General features: G+C 47.6%; 1 protein-coding gene across 2 annotated transcripts; it reads right to left on the reverse strand.

Annotated features, from left to right (window-relative positions):
* Window positions 1–907: 907 nt before the first annotated feature.
* On the reverse strand, window positions 908–12,810 carry LOC114033385 (zinc finger protein 883-like). Of its 2 annotated transcripts, none has more exons than XM_027848898.1 (5): window positions 12,779–12,810; window positions 11,868–11,957; window positions 9,557–9,683; window positions 7,655–7,750; window positions 908–3,833 (listed from the first exon to the last, which is right to left on the reverse strand). In XM_027848898.1, the coding sequence occupies exons 2-5, from the start codon at window positions 11,901–11,903 to the stop codon at window positions 2,026–2,028; spliced, it is 2,067 nt and encodes a 688-aa protein (XP_027704699.1). In that variant the 5' UTR covers window positions 11,904–11,957; window positions 12,779–12,810; the 3' UTR covers window positions 908–2,025. The 2 variants fall into 2 exon arrangements, with proteins under 2 accessions (XP_027704699.1, XP_027704700.1); XM_027848899.1 differs by lacking the exon at window positions 12,779–12,810 and adding an exon at window positions 11,450–11,688 and having other exon boundaries at window positions 11,868–11,948.
* Window positions 12,811–17,856: the final 5,046 nt, after the last annotated feature.

Here is a 17,856-nt window from a genome sequence, read left to right on the forward strand (position 1 = left end):
AATATAGTTAATTACTTTCCCTCACTAACAGAAGCCTTCTTTGTAACAATGTAGTTAGGTGAAATAAATTAACATACTGGCCATATCTGAAAATGCACACCATATTCTGCAACTTGATTAACCAAATGGAAGAGGCATGCTTCATTGCCAGTCCTTTGAAACCACCAGGAATTCTGAAACTTTTCAGGGTTGTTTTCCTTTACATCATTGCGGTCATTATCAGCCTTTTTGTTCTTTCATATCCCTTTCTCTAATCACCAAATTTCTCACATTCATAATTTCTCACGGGACAAAAACATTGAATTACATTAACATACCATAGTTTACTTAGCCTAACCAATGATATATCCATGTTTTGGGGGTACCACAAAATTGCTTTTATGAATATTTCATAATTGGCAGGTGTGTGGTGATACTCCATATGATAGGCTACACTTATTCTGGCCCCAATTAGTTATCCATTTGTGTGTTTGCAGCATTTGTCCAAGACAAATCTAGCTATATGGTAATCAAATCAACACTACTTTTTAGAAAAAGATGTGTGCGATCAATTGCCCTATAGCTCCACTCTCCAGAGCAAAACACTTTTCCCAGGATGCAACTACTCTCTGCATTCTCCTACGCTTAGAATGTAAGCAGTTTGAAGCCAGTCATCTAACTCTAACCCTGCTTGCTTTTTTTTTTTTTTTTTTTGCTTTTTGGTGAGGCAATCAGGGTTACGTGACTTGCCCAGGGTCACACAAGTGTCTGAGGCTGGATTTGAACTCGGGTCCTCCTGACTTTAAGGCTGGAGCTCTATTCACTGCACCACCTAGCTACCCCCCGCGTGCTTTTTGTATTGATAGTCACAGTACTTAGCATGTGTTAAGAATTTAATAAATGTTTTTTATTCATCCATTTATTGGGAAATGACAGTGGTTTTTGCCTAAAGCCTCAATAGGATAATTACATATATAAACACTCTGGAATTGTGTGTTTAAGCTGATGTGATATAGCTGGAGAGGTTTTTAAAACTCATCGATGTTTTTATAGGGCAGGAAAAAAAAGTCTTTCTGAACTCATGATTGCAAAAAACCTTTTTGTTTTTAAAGCAAATTCTATTTTTTGAATAAAGGTGTAACTTCTGATTGAAGGGGTTTATCATGTTTATCTCTCCAGTACAAACTAATGGTTGAGTAGACTCTTTACCCTGGCAGAAGACCTAGGGTTTATTTTAGCCATAAGGTCCTTCTGTAGTGTAGATTCTTTGATGCAGCATAAGCTTGCACTGATGAAGTCTTCCCACCTGCATTCCAATCAGAATCTCTTGAACAGAAATGCTCTGATGTAAAACTCTTCATTCCATTAAGAGGCCTACGTTTTTTAAAAAAAAATTTCTCTAGTATGAATTCTGTGATGTCAAGTAAGCTCTGCATTCATAGGCAATACTGTCCCACATTCATTTATTCCTAAGTTTTGTCTCTCAAATTCTCCGGCGCTGAGTACATTGTTCTCTTAGGAAGGCCTTCCTATGTTAATTACATTCATAAAATTTCTCTTCAAGATAAATTCTCTGACTTTGGGTCAGATACAAACTGAGGCAGAAGGCCTTATCAAATAATTTAATGTAGAAGCTTTTTCTGATGTGAATACTCGCTGTCAAGAAAGCTCTATACTTTGGAAGAAAGCTTTTTCACATTCATGCCACTGGAATGGTTTCTATCTATCATGTTTAGGACAAGGCAGCATGATTCAGTAGAAAAGTGTTGAACTTGAGCCATGAGGCCCGAGTTCATATTCCCCCCTTCTGTGTGACCTTGGACAAATAATTTATCTCCCTGGCCCCAGTTTCTTTAATTATAAAATGAGGATTGGGTTTGATGATCTCTAGGGTCCCTTTCAGTTCCAGAACTATAAGCTTATATTCGGCCATATATACACCCAGGTAGGCCTTGTCACACTCATTACAGGTAATATTCCTACCAGGCATGAATATAACTGTCAGGTAAAATGTTGGCTTTTCACATCACCTGTCTTTCCAATTAATTATTCATAAAGTTCCTCTCCAATGTGAATTCTCTGATGCTGGGTAAGCTGTGTACTCAGGCGGAAGGCCTTCCCACACTGATTACATTTATAAGGTTTCTCTCCGGTATGAATTCTCTGATGTTGGGTAAGCTGTGTGCTTAGGCGGAAGGCCTTCCCACACTGATTACATTTATAAGGTTTCTCTCCAGTGTGAATCCTCTGATGGAGTGTAAGCTCTGTCTTCACACAGAAGGCCTTCCCACACTGATTACATTTGTAAGGTTTGTCGCCAGTATGAATTCTCTGATGTCGGCTACACTCTTTGCTCAGGCGGAAGGTCTTTCCACATTGATTACATTCATATGGTTTTTCCCCAGTATGAAGTCTCTGATGTCTAGTAAGCTCTGTTTTCACATGGAAGGCTTTCTGACATTCATTACATTCATAAGGTTTTTCTCCAGTATGAATTCTCTGATGTCTGGTAAGATCTGTCCTTACAAAGAAAGCCTTCCCACATTCATTACATTTATGAGGCTTTTCTCCACTATGAATTCTCTGGTGTTCCATAAGCTGTCTTCTGAGGCCAAAGGCTTTTCCACATTCACCACATTTATGAGGTTTCTCTCCAGTATGAATTCTCTGATGTTGTATGAGAGGTTCTCTCCGGCAGAATGCCTTTCCACAGTCATTACATTCATAAGGTTTCTCTCCAGTATGAATTCTCTGATGGCGGGTACGGTCTTTGCTCAATCGGAAGGCCTTCCCACATTGATTACATTCGTAAGGTTTTTCTCCAGTATGAACTCTCTGATGTCGCGTAAGCTCTGCCCTCACACGGAATGCCTTTCCACATTCATTACATTCATAAGGCTTTTCCCCAGTATGAATTCTCTGATGTCTGGTAAGATCTGTCCTCACAGAGAAAGCCTTTCCACATTCATTACATTTATGAGGCTTCTCTCCAGTATGAATTCGTTGATGCTGAATAAGTGGATCTCTCAGGCGGAAGGCCTTTCCACATTCTTTACATTCATAAGGTTTTTCTCCAGTATGAATTCTCTGATGTAGAGTAAGATGTCCTCTCTGGCTGAAGGCCTTCCCACAGTCACTACATTTATGAGGTTTCTCTCCAGTATGAATTCTCTGATGTTGAAGAAGGGGCTCCTTCAGGCGGAAGGCCTTCCCACAGTCATTACATTCATAAGGTTTTTCTTCAGTGTGAATTCTCTGTTTAAGAAGTTTTATATTTTGGGGGGAAGCCTCTCCAGACTTACTACATTTAGGGGTTTTCTCTTCAACATCAATTGACTGATAGGAATCAGTAAATGGACTGAGATCGATGGCTTTTTCATGTTCATTATAATCATTAGGTTTCTCTCCAGGATAGAGTCTACGATATTCAACAAAATCTAATTTAGAGTCAAAAGATTTCCCATATTCATTATACTGAGAAAATGTCTCCTTTGAGCAGATTCTATTACATTTCCTTGAGTCTGAAGACAGAATGAAGCTCTTTCCGTGGTCATTATATCTGTAAAGATTCTTTTCTACAGATACTTCTTGTGGAAAAAGTTTTGGTTCTAGACTGAAGATCTGGCTGTATTTATTACATTCATTGATTATCATTTGTTTGAAACTTTTCTTTTGTTCCGGGGAATTTTTCTCCTCAATGCTCTTCTGTTCCCCTAACCTGATATCAAATTCCCAGGGTTCTTTCAAGCTGAAGACACAAAGACCAGAACTCGTGAGGCTGTTTGGGGATGAACACTCCACAGAAATGTTCCACTTTGCCGTTGACTCCTTGCACTCAGGCCCAGTCTCCCCAGCTGAAAGAAAGAAAACAGAAACAGAGCCTTTACTCAAGTGCTAAACAATTAGTATTGTTTGATATATCTCCCAGAAATACGTACTGTCAAACCTTAAACAGTGGAACAATAAAACCCTGTTTTCAGTCTTTTAGTTAACAAAAGAAAAAAAAAAACTTTCATGGTGAGATTCATGACCACCAGGTTGTGAGGGAGGTAAGAGAACACTGAGACTCAGAACAATTTAATGACTTAGATCTAAGGTCACGGCTAATTAGTAGCACACAAGCAGAATGTGGGTCTTCTCCCTTCCATCCTCATAGCCTTTCTGCCATGCTGTGCTGCTCTCCTTTGGCAGGGACAGCTCACAGCATCTGAAAATATTTAATTAGAATCTGGAAGCTGTCAGTTAGGGAATACCTCTTGAATTAACTAGGAACCTGACTGGATTGCTCTGCAATTTCATTACAAATAAGATTCTGACTCTAAATCTTTTGGAAAAGAGAACCAATGAGTTAATTAACACTATTTCTTTTCAACATATAATATGTACAGCGAAAAAGGAATTCAGTAAAGGACACATCAGACCATAACTACAGGTTATTTTACGAGACATGGATTAAAGTGTAATTTGGTTCTCTCGCAAGGATAAAGCCTTATTATAGCAAGGCACAGCATGCAGGAGTCAGTCTATCTGTCCCAAAGCATCTTCCCTATGCACTAGGAGACCACTCCCTTCTTGGTGCAACACCTGATCTCCAGGCCAACACCCTCCCCTGCCTGCCTTCCTCCTCATGCTGCTGTATCCTCTGAAGGGTGGAGGTAAGGGGCCCGCAGAGTGACCTCTATCTTGCCAGCACATGCCAATGTCCACCTCCGGCTGCCAATCTGATCTCCTAACCTCAATGTGGAGAAGCTTTGGTACAAAGAGGAGCAGCCTTCCCTCTGACCTCAGACCCTCCTTCTGCTGTGTCAGGTGGGGCAGAGGGGGAAGACCTGCTTCTGCTACTGCTCCCTTCCTCATCTCCAGCCTTCAGAAGGAACAAAGAGCAGTGAAAGGGGGTTTCCATCTTATGCTGCACTAGTCTCCTCTCACCTGGTCACACCCTCCACATCCCAGAAATTCTGAACCCTTGTAGGTCACCATCCAAACCCCGACCCCCAAAGCCCACTATCTGATTCCTTATTCTCAGCCCCCTCAACTCTCCCACCCACCTCTCCCTCCAACCAAACATCACCTGCCACCTCCACTGTGCCTTCTGGAATGCCTTTTTCATAGCAATAGATGTCCCTTCGTCCTAAGCCTCTTTCTCTCCCACTCCTTCCATCTTCCAGCTATCACTGAAACTCGGCTCCCTGGCCACCCTCCTGGTACTGGCTGCACTTCCGCTCACTCTCCTCAGCCCGATGGTCAAGGCACAGGAGTTGGCAGTCCCTTGCTCCCCACTGCCACTTTCAGGTCCTCCCCCTCTCTTCCTCACTCACTAACCCCTCCTCCCTTGAAGCTCTGGTATTTCAGCTTTGTCACTCAATCAAAATCCAGGTATCTACTGTTGTCAGACCCCCAGGTCACTTCCCTTCCTTCCTCAATGAGGAAGCTACATGGTACATGGCTTACCATTTTTCTTTCTTCCTACCAGGGCACTTTACCCTAACTATTGATTCTCTTAGTCCCTCACTCTACCCGCTTCCCATAACCTAGTCTTCCACCCTACTTCAACCACACAGAAATGTAGTTCAAAGACGGATTGTGCCATTAACCTCAGATGTGCCACCTCCACACTCAAGAATTCCCAGATCCACTCATCTGCACATAATTTACTGGCATCCCACTTCTTGCTCGGCCCTCCCTTACATAACCCTACTCTTCATTCTCACTGTAACCTCTAATCCCTTGACCCCTCAACTCTCTGTAGGCCCTCTACCCTACACTAGCCAATCTCTCCTCTTTTTCTCATCTTGACCCCAATTCAACTCTACACTGTCCTCTTAAATCCCTGGCCCCCTGATCATTTCATTGATTATACTCTGCCAAGTCGCAGCCTCAGATCCCTTCCACACCCCCCACCTTTGCTCCTACAAACCTGCTACTGAATGAAAGTGAATGAAACCATTCTGATGTGGTCCACCACAAAATGATGTTATCCAACCTCACCTGGGCCCTCCCTGCTGCCAGGCAATTCTACCATACCTCCCTTATCAACTCCCTCTCCCACTCTCCACAGCAAGTCTTCCAAACCTCATCCCTCCTCCAACCTTCCAGGGCTTTCCCTCCCTCATCCTCTCAGTTAAGAACCCTGCCTCAGATTTTACAGGAAAATCTGAGGCCACATGTTGAGGCAGCCTCACTCCTGACCAAGGCCAACTCCTCTCCCTCCACAATCAATCACAGTCCATCCCATCTCCTCCAACAGACTGTCCCTGCATCGTCCCCACTCTCTCGTTTTCCACCTCTCCCTGTCTATTGGCTCCCTCCCTACTGTCTGTGAACATGTCCTTGTCTCCCCTATCCTCAAAAAACTTTCATTTTATCCATCCCCACTATCATCGTAGGTCTCTCCTCTATGTCTGAACTCCTCAAAACGGCCATCAACAAGAGATGCCTCCATTTCCTCTCTTCTCACTCCCCTCTTAACCCCTTATAATCTGGCTTCTGACCTCATTATTTCACCGAAACTGTCCTCTCCAAAGTTACCAATGATGACTTAGTGTCCAAACCCAGTGACTCACTTCTCATTCTCCTTAGCCTCGGACACTGCTGATCACTCTTTTCTCCTTCATGTTCTCTTCCCTCTCGTTTTCAAGATGTCACTTTCCCCTGATTCTCTTCCTACCTCTCTGACCATCCCTTCTCAGTAACCTGTGCTGGATCCCCCTCCAGACCAAGGCCTCTAACCACAGGTGTCCCCTAGGGCTCTGTCCTGGGCACCTTCCTGTTCTCTCCTGATCCCCTTAGCTCCCATGGATTTAATTACCATCTCTATGCTAACAATTTTCAAATCTGTTTCCTGCCCCCTTCTCTCTACTGACCTCCAATCTTGGATTTCCAATCGCCTTTCACACATTTTGAACTCAACACGTTCAAAACAGAACTTGTCTTTGCCCCTAGACCTTCCCCAATTCCTACTTTCCCTATTACTGTGGAGGCAATGCCCTTCTCCCAGACCCTCAGGCTCCCCACCCAGAAGTCATCATTGAGTCCTCTATCTCTCACCCCCCACCCCCCACATTCAATATGGTGCCAAGGCCTGTTGATTTCACCTTTGCAGCATCTCTCTCTTCCTCACCTCACACCTGGGCTGTTGCAATAGTTGGGGGATCAGCCTGCCTCAAGACTCTCCCCACTCCAGTTCATTCTCCATTCAGCCACAAAGTGATTTTCCTAAAGCACAGGTCTGATGATGTCACCCCCACTCAGTAAACCCCAGTGGCTCCCTATGACCTCCAGAAGCAAAACCAAAATGCTCCGTTAGGTTTTCCAAGCCCTTCCTAACCTCGCCCCCAAGCCCCTTCTGTCTTCTTATACCTCTGACCCAAAGACCCCGGGCTCCTGGCTGTTCCATGAACAAGACCCTTCACCTCTGGGCTCTGGGCGTCTTCTCTGGCCATCTGCAATGCCTGGAATGCTCTCCCTAGCTTTTCTTCCAGCTCTCAATCAAAGATGCTGAGAGTGGCATTTTCTCCTCTGAGACTGTAGGCGCCTCTGGGCAGGGAGTCGGCAGGATACATTCCTGTGGAGGTGATGGTGAAGCCCCCCTGGCACACACAGGACTGGACAGCTCCAACACTGTAAAGGAGCTTTCCCTTACTGACCAGAAGAGAGACTGTTCTCAAAGACTCACCTGGACAGATGCTTCCTGGGACTCTCCTGTCTGGCCTCCAAAGGACTTCTCCTCGTTCAAACTGGTAAATCACATCTGGCTTGGAAACGACAAGTCCTGATAAAAGGATGAGAACCAGGGAAGAGGAAGGAATTTACTCTCTCTCATAACTGACACAGGCCAGGAAAGAGAAATCAAACAGTGAGATGGTGCTGGGGGGAATTAGGCTTTTCATGAACCTTAATTTTTTCTAAGCTGGGCAAAAGAAGGCTGAAAATATATCTGAAGTGTGTAGAGATACATATTCGTCGACAGGAACAGAAAGGGGAGGCATGGGATGTTACAGCCGTGGAGTCAACAACCACCTGTCAAATGAATCCCAACAACAGAGACTGATCACAAAAGGAGTAACTGAGAGGAAACACCAGTGATCTGGGCTGGGCTGGGTGGGAGAGGAAGGTAAAGGCCACGGGTCAGACCCCCTCCAACTCTGCATAACCCTAAAAAGACCTAACCTGCACGTGATGATTTAACTTTAGCAATGTGCTTTGCATTGATCATCTCATTCCATTCTAGATTCCTACTGCTGGGTCTACCTTCTTTTTCTTTGTAAAGAGGAGAAAGAGGAAAAGTTGTACCTGGACTTGATGCTGGTTTAACAAAAAATGACTACAATAATCAAAGAGAATGTAAATGGGATGCACTTACTCACAAAAAAGAAGACAGCAAAAGGTACCAGTGAGGTGGACACTGTTAGGAGGAGAGGCTGGAACAGAATCTATTAAGCTTCAGGCACTAATCACCACAAACAGAAATAAGCAAGAAATCTATACTGTGCTTAAAGGCACTGTAGATAATGAAACATACATTTACACCAATTGGGGCAGAGCCTCCCTCTGCTTTTTTCTGACTGGACCTAGGATCTCACCAGTCTACAGAGCTCCCAGTAAAGAACTCCTAGGCAGTAAGGGGGTGCCACAATGTCCACAGCACTTGGCCTAGAGTCAGGAAGACCTGAGTTGAGATCCAGCTCTGGGACCCTAGGCAAGTCACTTCACTATTGTCTGCCTCAGTTTCCTCATCTATAAAACAGGGATAATTATAGCTCCCCCTTCTCAGGGAACCACTGGAGATTACTGAGCAGGGATGAGGCGCTGCCCCAGGCAGACGTGCCCTTCAGGAAAATCACTGTGGGGCTGAGAGGGTACAGAGTGAGTGCCTCCATCCATTTTGGAAAGCACAGATAGACCTCTCCTGGTCAGGTTTGTTCTTTGGCTGACCTCCAGTCTCCCATCTCCAGCAGCCAATGTCTAAAACTGACCTCGTTCTCTTTCCACCGATCCCGCTCATCTTGCAGACCTCCCTGTCCCTGTGGAAGGCCCACCATGCTCCCATTCCCTAGGATCCCCCTCAGGGTCCTCCCTCCCATGGCCATCGCAGACTGACGCCCTGCCGAGTCCTCCACTCTCTTCTCTTCTCTTCTCTCCACGCCCAGGAGCTTCACCCCTTCTTACCTGGGCCACTGTGATCACCTGAGCCTGATCTCCCCTTCCCACCATGTCCTTTACGCAGAGGCCAGAGGCCAGCAATCTTCTTAAAGTACGGGCCTGACCCAGAGCCTCCGCTGGCTCCCAAGTGGCTCCTCAGAGTAGCATCTAAGTCCTTCCCACTGTTTTCAGAGCACTTTGAGTGGTGCCCTCATTCACACACTTTAAAGGCTGCTCTCCCCACCTCCACACCTTTGCCCGGCATGCCATCTCTCTTCACATGTCCCTGGAAGAATCCTCTAAGACTCAGCCTCTGTGTCACCTGCCTGATAAACATTTGCCGACTGACTGAATTCCCTGGCCAGAAGAGGTTGAGGAACCATGTGAAGGTGGGGGTTTGGGGTGCCGAGCCTGAGGCTAGAGGGGCCGTCCTCACCCAGGTAAAGAAGGTTTCTGTAGTTCTCCAGCATCACATCTCGGTACAGCTCCTTCTGAGAAGGGTCTAGGTAACGCCACTCCTCCCGAGTGAAGACTACCGCCACATCCTGAAAGGTCACTGGCCCCTAAAATACCAAATGAATTTCTTTGTGATGATCCAGGGACCAGTCCTCCAGTGGCCCTGGGAGTAGAGGGGGAGAGGGAAGGGAGGGAAACAGTTCTCAGTATTCTGGCTTCACTGTGATCCAGGCAAATACATATCAGAATCTTAGAGACTGAATCATTTCATCAAACAGCAGCTGCTGTAGGGAAAGCAGCATGTCATAGCAGCAAGGGGGCTGGATTTGAAGCCACAGGATCTGGGTTCAAATCCTGCCTATCTGCTATTTATTGCCTGTGACCTTGGGCAGGTCCCTTTTCTTCTCATCTGCAGCATGAGGTGTCAGGTGCCATGGTTTCTAAGGCCTCTCCAGAGCTGTTGTGAAGATCCTGTGACTCATATCTGTCTTGGGAAAAGCATCTCTCCCACCAATGCTGTGAGACAGCTACTGTCAGAATGTGGTATCCCCATTGTACAGAGAGGAAAACTAAGGTTAGCAAAGGCTAGCCATCAAGCTTGTGGTCACCCTACTAGATCTCTTCCCTTCGCTCCATGCTTCCTCTCACTGCACAGTTCAAGGTCACCCGTCCATACCTTCTCTCCCAAAGAGCTCCACCAAGTCAGGAATGGGACTTAGCTTTCATCAGATTACATCCTGTCTTTAGATATGCCACATTAACTTCAACTGTCACACTCCAAAGAGGAATCTGTGGTGGATGGGGAGGCTGATGGTGTCACGCTCCAGACCACGGCAGCGCCTCTTACACGAGACCCACGGCCACCCTCCAGACTTCAGCCCAAGGCAATGCAGAACACCTACAGTCCAGACCTGAAATAATGCATGAGGGTGGGCAGCTGCCTGTGGATCTCCTCCGTGTGTATTTCTGTCTCGAACCATCCATGTAAAAGGACCATTAGTTTAGCCCAAAACCGAACAGAAGGAGAACAGAACATTGGTTTCCCTGGCCCTGAGCTTCTCCTAAGATTGCATGCTGATGTTCTTTGGGGGTGATGGTCTTGTGAACAGCGAGGCTTTGAACACTGGTGCCTCCCCCAAGGGAGTGGAAGCACGTGATGGGTATGAGCACCCCAATGCAAAAGTGGATTTACACGGGGAAGCCGGCTCCATGAAGCAATGTACATTAGAAACAGACAATGAGGGGGCCGCATGCTGAGACGACATGTGATGGACGCCCGTGTTCTCTATAGCTTGAGGGACGGGCCCCTGCGGCCCAGAAGAAGCAGGCGTAGATCTGCACTTGCCACTGGGACCCCAGACCATGGGACTGCTCAGTATGGAGACGACAGTCCAAAGACTCGGACCCAGGCTGCACCCTCCCCTTCCCAAGGGGAGGCCAAGCTCACGTCACCCTGGATCTCACGGAAGGGCTTGGTGTGAGCATCCCCAGAGAATCCCCTGGGGAAGCATTGCGTCTCTGGAGTGGCCAGGGTCCAGCTTCCCTCCTTAAAAAAGTTCTCTTTTCTCTGCCTGGATCAAGAAGTCCTATGTGGCTGGACCCTGTACACGACACACACCTTGCTGAAGGGGAGCCCATGAGGCCACGTTTACCTCTGTCTACCAGGGGACCAATACCTGTTGGTCGATATTCCTGATTGTTACTGACCCGACCTCAGGGCACTAGCACCCACAATCTATCTGAGTCCCTCAGAGCTGGTGGGTCACAGAAACCTAACCCCAAAGTTGTAGGGTGGTGATCCGCTCTGGCAGTACACTTTTGGGACACCCTGCATCAGGAAGTGGACTTTCTGCACCCAAGTGTGAGACTTTACCTGGCATCTCACCCTCGTTGGGTGCCACTCTCTAGACTACTGAGACCTCACTGACCAGGCATTCAAAGCCCTCCTGATATTCCGGCTCTCACATTTATTACTGGTAGGCCTGGTGGGGGAATGCCCTTCCCCCTTGCTGTGGAATGGTCCAGACTCCAAGTGGTTCTGAGCAAAGTGCTCCTGGGGATTCAAGTCCTGGTTCTGCTCCTTCTTACCAGTGTGGTCAGGGCCTCAGTTTCCTGTGGTGAAAAATGCGTGAGCTGGATTCTCAGGCTTTTCCAGTTCTGAGCTCTCTGATGGGCCGTGTGTGTGTGTGTGTGTGTGTGTGTGTGTGTGTGTGTGTGTGGTGGGGGGTGATGAGGATGAGATATCAGAAAGACGTGAAGCTGATTTCAGGAGACAGGGCCTTCCCACTCACCTCAGGGGTCCTGGCTGTCAGGAGCACTGGGCCCATTCCCACTTCCAGAGTTCACTTCTTGGGGAAGAGCAGAGTATAGGTTAGGCAGAGCTGGGGAGGCAAAGCAAACCATGAGCACGGCCAGTCCTACCTTTGGACTGGGACACTGTCCCTCCTGCCCCCCCAAGCCTCTTCCCCACTTATCTAGCACCTAGTATGGACAAGCCTGGGCCGAGATGCTGGGGCACAAAGACAAAAACAGTCCCTGCCCTCGAGAAGCCGAGGTCTACTAGAAAACACACCGACGAACAATCAGCACAGTGTGGCCTAAAGACTTCCCTTGTCCAAATGGATCTACATCTACTGGTGGCCACTTAACATCCCCCAGGGCCTCAGATGGGTGTGAGCCACCTCTAGCTCCCAGGAAGTGAAAACTACCTAAGGCTTTAGTGCCTAAAACCAGTGGTTATGATGACGTCCAAATACCGTCAGGAGACGGTCACTGAGAAAGGAAAAACACTAACACAGGAAAAACACTAACATGTGGGGAAAGGCAGATCTGAAGAAAGCCCATTTCAAGCACCAGGAGCACCTGGGCACTTGCATGGAGGCTGTAGATGGGAACAGACACCTGGCACTAAGTTTGGGGGGAATGGGGGCTTCCTGACAGGGAGTAACATCCAACGGTGTTGGCAGGGTTGGGCAAGAGGTGGATTGTGGAGGGCTTTGAACACAAGCTAAGAAATTTGTATTTTACACAGGCATTGAATTAGGACCCAAACTAGGGTGATCCTGTTGGGAGTGGAGGGAAAAGAAACGGATGAAGAATGTTAGGGAGATAAAATGGACAGGACTTAGTAACAAACATAGCTAACATTCACATAGCGCTTACTCTGTGCCCGGCACTGTACTAAGTGCTTTACGATTATTACCTCATTTGATGCTCACTGTAGATGTGGGAGGTAGGCTATTATTATTCCCATTTTACAGATGAGGACACTGAGGCAAACAGGAGTGAGGCCACATTTGAACTCAGGTCTTCCTGACTCCCGGCCTGGAGATCTCTGCCACCTAGGTAGGACTAGGTAACGGGATCAGTCCAGGAGGTGGCCACACAACCTCCAAAGGAGGAGGAAGGAAGAGAGGGGGAAGGAAGGGAGGGGCAGGGCGCCGACAAGGGAAAGGGACCCTCGGAGAAAGCGCACGAGAGGCGCCCAGTGAGGTAAAGAGATGCTGGAGGGAGGGAAGAGAAGCGAGGGATAGAGAAGGGGAGACACAGGAGGGAAAAGAACGGAGGGATGGAGGACAGGAGACGGAGGAGGGAAGAGGAAAATGAGGGAACGAGATGGACCATATGGGGGTCAAAGGTGGGGAGAAGGAAAAGGTTAGGCGAGGAAACCCGCGTGGGGGGCAAGGGGAAGGCGGGAAGGGCCCAGCTGACCGCAGCTCGGACCCAGGAGCCACGGACAGAGAGCGCAGGGGTAGAACCGCCGCCCACGAGGCTGCGGAGGCGGAAGCGGACGTTACGTAATACCATACCTCTCACTCTCCCCTCCTCTTGGGAGGCGTGATGCCGTTTCCATGACAACCGGCCAGTGACGACAGGAAACCGCTGTCCCGGAGCGCAAGGCCTGGTGGGAAGCGTAGTCCAGAATCATGGGCACTGTCCCCGTCCCCTCTCTGTAGTGAGCTCACTACTGCTCCTGCTGGGGGAGGGGGTCCCCGAGCTGTGCTCCAGGGATCACCCCTGCCCCCTCCCCGCAACCTATGGATGTCCTCTGTCCTCCAGCAGCAGAGATGCTCTAGGTACCCAGGTGTGCCTTGACTCCGCATATTGACATCTGGCCCCCTGCTGACCCCCCCCCAGCCCCCCGCAGGACTGCTGACCTGGTGGTGTGGAAGGGGCCGCCTTCCAATCTAGGCTTTAAGGATACCGAAGGAGTCCTTCCGTGGGGACATCCTCTGCCCACCAAAACTTAGGTGCACCCTGGCTGTAAGTATGGAGCATCAGCTGACCTCCTGGAAGGGTCCTGGGCACCGTGCTGAACTTCTCCCTCCTCCCTTCTCCTGGGATGCCTGCCTAATGTGTTCGAAGCCTTTCCTGATGCTTGTTAACATTGTGTGGATATTAGTGGGACACTTGGGCTGTCTAACTGTTATCACAGGCACTGCCACCTTTTCCAGTGGTATGTTTCCTCATCTATCAATATCTTCTCTTTTATTTTTTGCAAGTCAGTCCACTTCTGAGAATATTCTGCAATGTATTGAAGGCCATCGTATGCCCTTCCTTGAGAGGGTTACTCTCAATTTTGATTTTTCATCAATTTTTTCATTTTATATTTCAGAGCTATATATCATCCATCAAAGATGTTACTAAAGGACTTTTTGATCATGGAATGGCTTGAGATGACTGAAATCACCCAAACTTATCTAAATGCCTTCCTTTTTCTACATCAGTTTTGGGCCTATGTTTTAGTCTGTTTGCAGTGTCTGTTCAAGACAGATGTACTGATGGTTTAATTTGGTGGACCATCAATCCAACCACTTAGTACAGTCTGGATAACAGGCCTCCATCTTCTCCTTTTCTTCTTGTTGTAATAAGTTTGTCTTGTTCTGTGTTGTGGGCCTCATCAAAAAGGTTCTATGAGATTGTAGGATTTGATGTAACTGACATAATAGTATTTGCTTCTGTTAACAGAATTTTAAACCCAGGTCAGAGGAGTGCCAGGAAGCAATTAATTACTTTCAGAGTGAGGAATGCTCAACATGCTGGAGTAAAGGCACAGATTATATACATAATCACAAGTGGGGAAGGTGGATTACAATACAGTCATCCCTAGGGATTGCAGGCCCACCTCAGAGGACAATACAAGAATCTCAAGGGTCCAGAGCATTTAGGGTTGGGTTAGACACACCCCCTCCCCTTCCTCCATTGCAGAACCAGAGTTCTGTGACAGGAGCAGGTTCTGCTTCACTTATCGTACACAAGTACTATACAGCACAATAACGTAGTGATTATGAGAGTGTTGTCAGGGATCAGATGGAGCATTTCAAGCTGCATTGTGAGTTTCTGACTCCCAAGCCAGAAGAAGCAGCGCTGAGAAATTTAAATTATTCTAAAGAATATTTATTACACATATCATATTAATACATATGAAAATCATAATTCCCTCCACACTTCCTTGAATAAAAGAAGCCGTTATTACGCACTTACTATATACGAAGAGAGTAGCTAGGGGGCACCATAGTGCACAGAGCACTGGGTTTGGAGTCAGGAAGACTCATCTTCCTGAGTTGAACTCTGGCCTCAGACACTCACTAGGTGTGTGACCCTGGGCAATTCACTTCACCCCGTTTGCCTCAGTTTTCTCATCTGTAAGATAAAGGCAAACCATGCTAGTGTCTTTGCCAAGAAAACCCCAAATGGGGTCACAAGGAGTGGGACACCCCTGAAATGACCCAACAACAATGTGCTAAGTGATGGGGATACGAAAAGAAAAGGCAGTCTACGCTTGAAAGGACCTCATATTCCAATGGAGTAGACAACACAAATGGGAAGTTTCAGCTGTGAGTCAAATGGAAAGGTCTTGTAGTCCTTAAGAGTCCAGATGCTTCTGCGATCTCATCTCTACTGATAAAATGATGCCAGTCAAAAGTCTTGTTTCTAAAATATATACAGAAGTCAAATTTATAAGAATACAAGTCATTCCCCAATTGATAAATGGCCAAAGGATATGAACAGGCAGTTCTCAGAGGAAGAAATTAAAGACATCTATAGTCATATGAAAAAATGCTCTAAATCACTATTGATTAGAGAAATGCAAATCAAAACAACTCTGAGGTACCACATCACACCCATCAGATTGGCCAACATTGATGAGGTTTAGGGGTGCTGGGACCCCAATATCACAACACACAGATCCTGACTGAAAGAATTCGACCTAAGCCTTCTTTCAGCCAAAGACAAGGTTTATTAGAACATTATCATATTGGGCAGACTCTTAAAGGAGTCTGACATTAGTGAGCTATTGGCTAGATTTTAAGAATCTAAGCATCTTAATGGAGACAAGATGGACGTTATATACAGAAAGACTATGGAACGGATCTAGGAGCGGCCAAGTAGTCTATGAGGTAATGGAACTCCAGGGACCTGAACCACCTGGCCAAGGGAGAATGGAGCCTAGGTAGCATTAAGGATGAGAAGTGGCTGGGAGCCATAGGGCAGTCATTAAGGGTGGGAAGTGGGGGGGGGCATAGGGTGTAAGACAACGGAAGGCCAAGCTAGGTTAAGGGTAACAGAGATTGGGCTATAGCATTAGGAGAATGCCAGAGATTTGACCATGTGGGAAGGTCCAAAGTTTTTATTTTTTTGAGGTCTAGCTCCCATCCTCATCAACATGACAAAACAGGAAAATGATAAATGTTGGAGAAGATATGGGAAAATTGGAACACTAATGCATTGTTAGTGGAGTTGTGAAATGATCCAACCATTTTGGCGAGCAATTTGGAACTATGCCGAAAGTGCTATAAAAATGTGCATACCCTTTGACCCAGCAATGGCACTTCTAGGGCTGTATCCCAAAGAGATCATACAAATGGGAAAAGGACCCACACGTTCAAAAATATTTATAGCAACTCTTTGTGTGGTGGCAAAGAATTGGAAATTGAGAGGATGCCCATCAATTGGGGAATGGCTGAACAAGCGTGGTATATGAATGGAATGGAATACTGTTGTGCTATAAGAAATGATGAGCAGGCAGACTTCAGAAAAACCTGGAAAGACTTGTATGGACTAATGCTGAGTGAAGTGAGCAGTACCAGGACAATGTTGTACACAGTAACAGCCACATTGCGCGATGACCAACATTGATAGACTTAGCCCTTCTCACCAATGTAAGGATCGAAGGCATCTCCAAAAGCCTCATGATGGAAAATACCATTCACATCCAAAGAAAGAATGGAGTTTGAATGCAGAGGGAAGGATACTATTACAACATCACTAATGTGAAAATGTTTAATAGGAATGTATACGTATAGCCTATATCAGCGTGCACGCTGTCTTGGGGAGGGCGGGGGAGAAAAATTTAAAACTCAAAAGTTTATGGAAGTGATTGTTGATAAATTAAAATGAATTAATAAAACAATATGCCCGTCTGTGATGCTGATCCATCGGTCGGGGCCTGGGACTTTCCCTCCTCAGTCTTCAGTGGCAGCTGCGGGGCAGCATCTCCACAGGGGTTGGTCTCTGGGTGATGGTTGCGGTACCGGCTGGAAGCAACGCTATTCATTCCCAAGACTCTTGGGTTCCTGGTCCTGGTCCTGGTCAGCATCATGGCGGACCTCACTACCTCTACACCTCGGCCTGCCTCCATTTCTCCGAGCCTTGTGAGCGGCCACTCGGGCCGGCCGGCTTTTCTTCTAGCCACGTGGCTTCCGGTCTCGTTCCCAGCCCACGAGCCTCGGCGTTGGCCTCGCGGGGCCTCCGCCTTTAACCCCTCGTGACTTTAAAAAAGCCGGGTCTTTGCAGTCACTTTTCCATTGCTGCCCCACGTTGTCCATCGGGAAGCCGGCCGGGGGCACTCTTCCTCCACGCGGTCTTTCCCTTGGGACCGTCAGCCCCGTCTCTGCTCCGTCTGCCAGGGGCCCCGAGCGGCCTGGGGGTCGGGGTGGGGATCCCCCATATTGGTCTTCGCGGGGGCGGGGCTGCCTCTTCCCTGGGGTTGGCCCAGAAGCCCTCTGCGGGTCGCCCCCAGCCTCCGCCAGCAGGGGGTCCCGCGCTCCAGGAGGGCATTTCCGCTTCCTCCAGCGGCTGCCAATGACGATTCCCAGCCCGCTCGACCGCGCCCCCACCCCCCCTCCCCGCCCCGAGGCGTGTGGTCACGGGACCTCGGAGGGTGCGCTGACGTCATCGACTTGGGCTCCAGGGGCGGGCACTTCCGGAAGGCCGCGGTCTGTGCGGGGGTCAGCGCGGGGTCAGCGCGCGAGCAGCCTTCGGCGGATGTGCCTAACG

This window comes from Vombatus ursinus, unplaced genomic scaffold (genome assembly GCF_900497805.2).
Source record: "Vombatus ursinus unplaced genomic scaffold, bare-nosed wombat genome assembly UNPS02006874.1, whole genome shotgun sequence".
Classification (NCBI taxonomy): domain Eukaryota; kingdom Metazoa; phylum Chordata; class Mammalia; order Diprotodontia; family Vombatidae; genus Vombatus; species Vombatus ursinus.

Excerpts from the sequence above, each read along its gene's own strand:
- LOC114033385 (XM_027848898.1), bottom strand. The coding sequence starts at position 11,903 with ATGGGCCCAGTGCTCCTGACAGCCAGGACCCCTGAG. Across the intron at positions 9,684-11,867 it reads TGACAGCCAGGACCCCTGAG|GGGCCAGTGACCTTTCAGGA; the intron begins GTGAGTGGGAAG and ends TTGGTATTTTAG. Across the intron at positions 7,751-9,556 it reads CAGAAACCTTCTTTACCTGG|GACTTGTCGTTTCCAAGCCA; the intron begins GTGAGGACGGCC and ends TCCTTTTATCAG.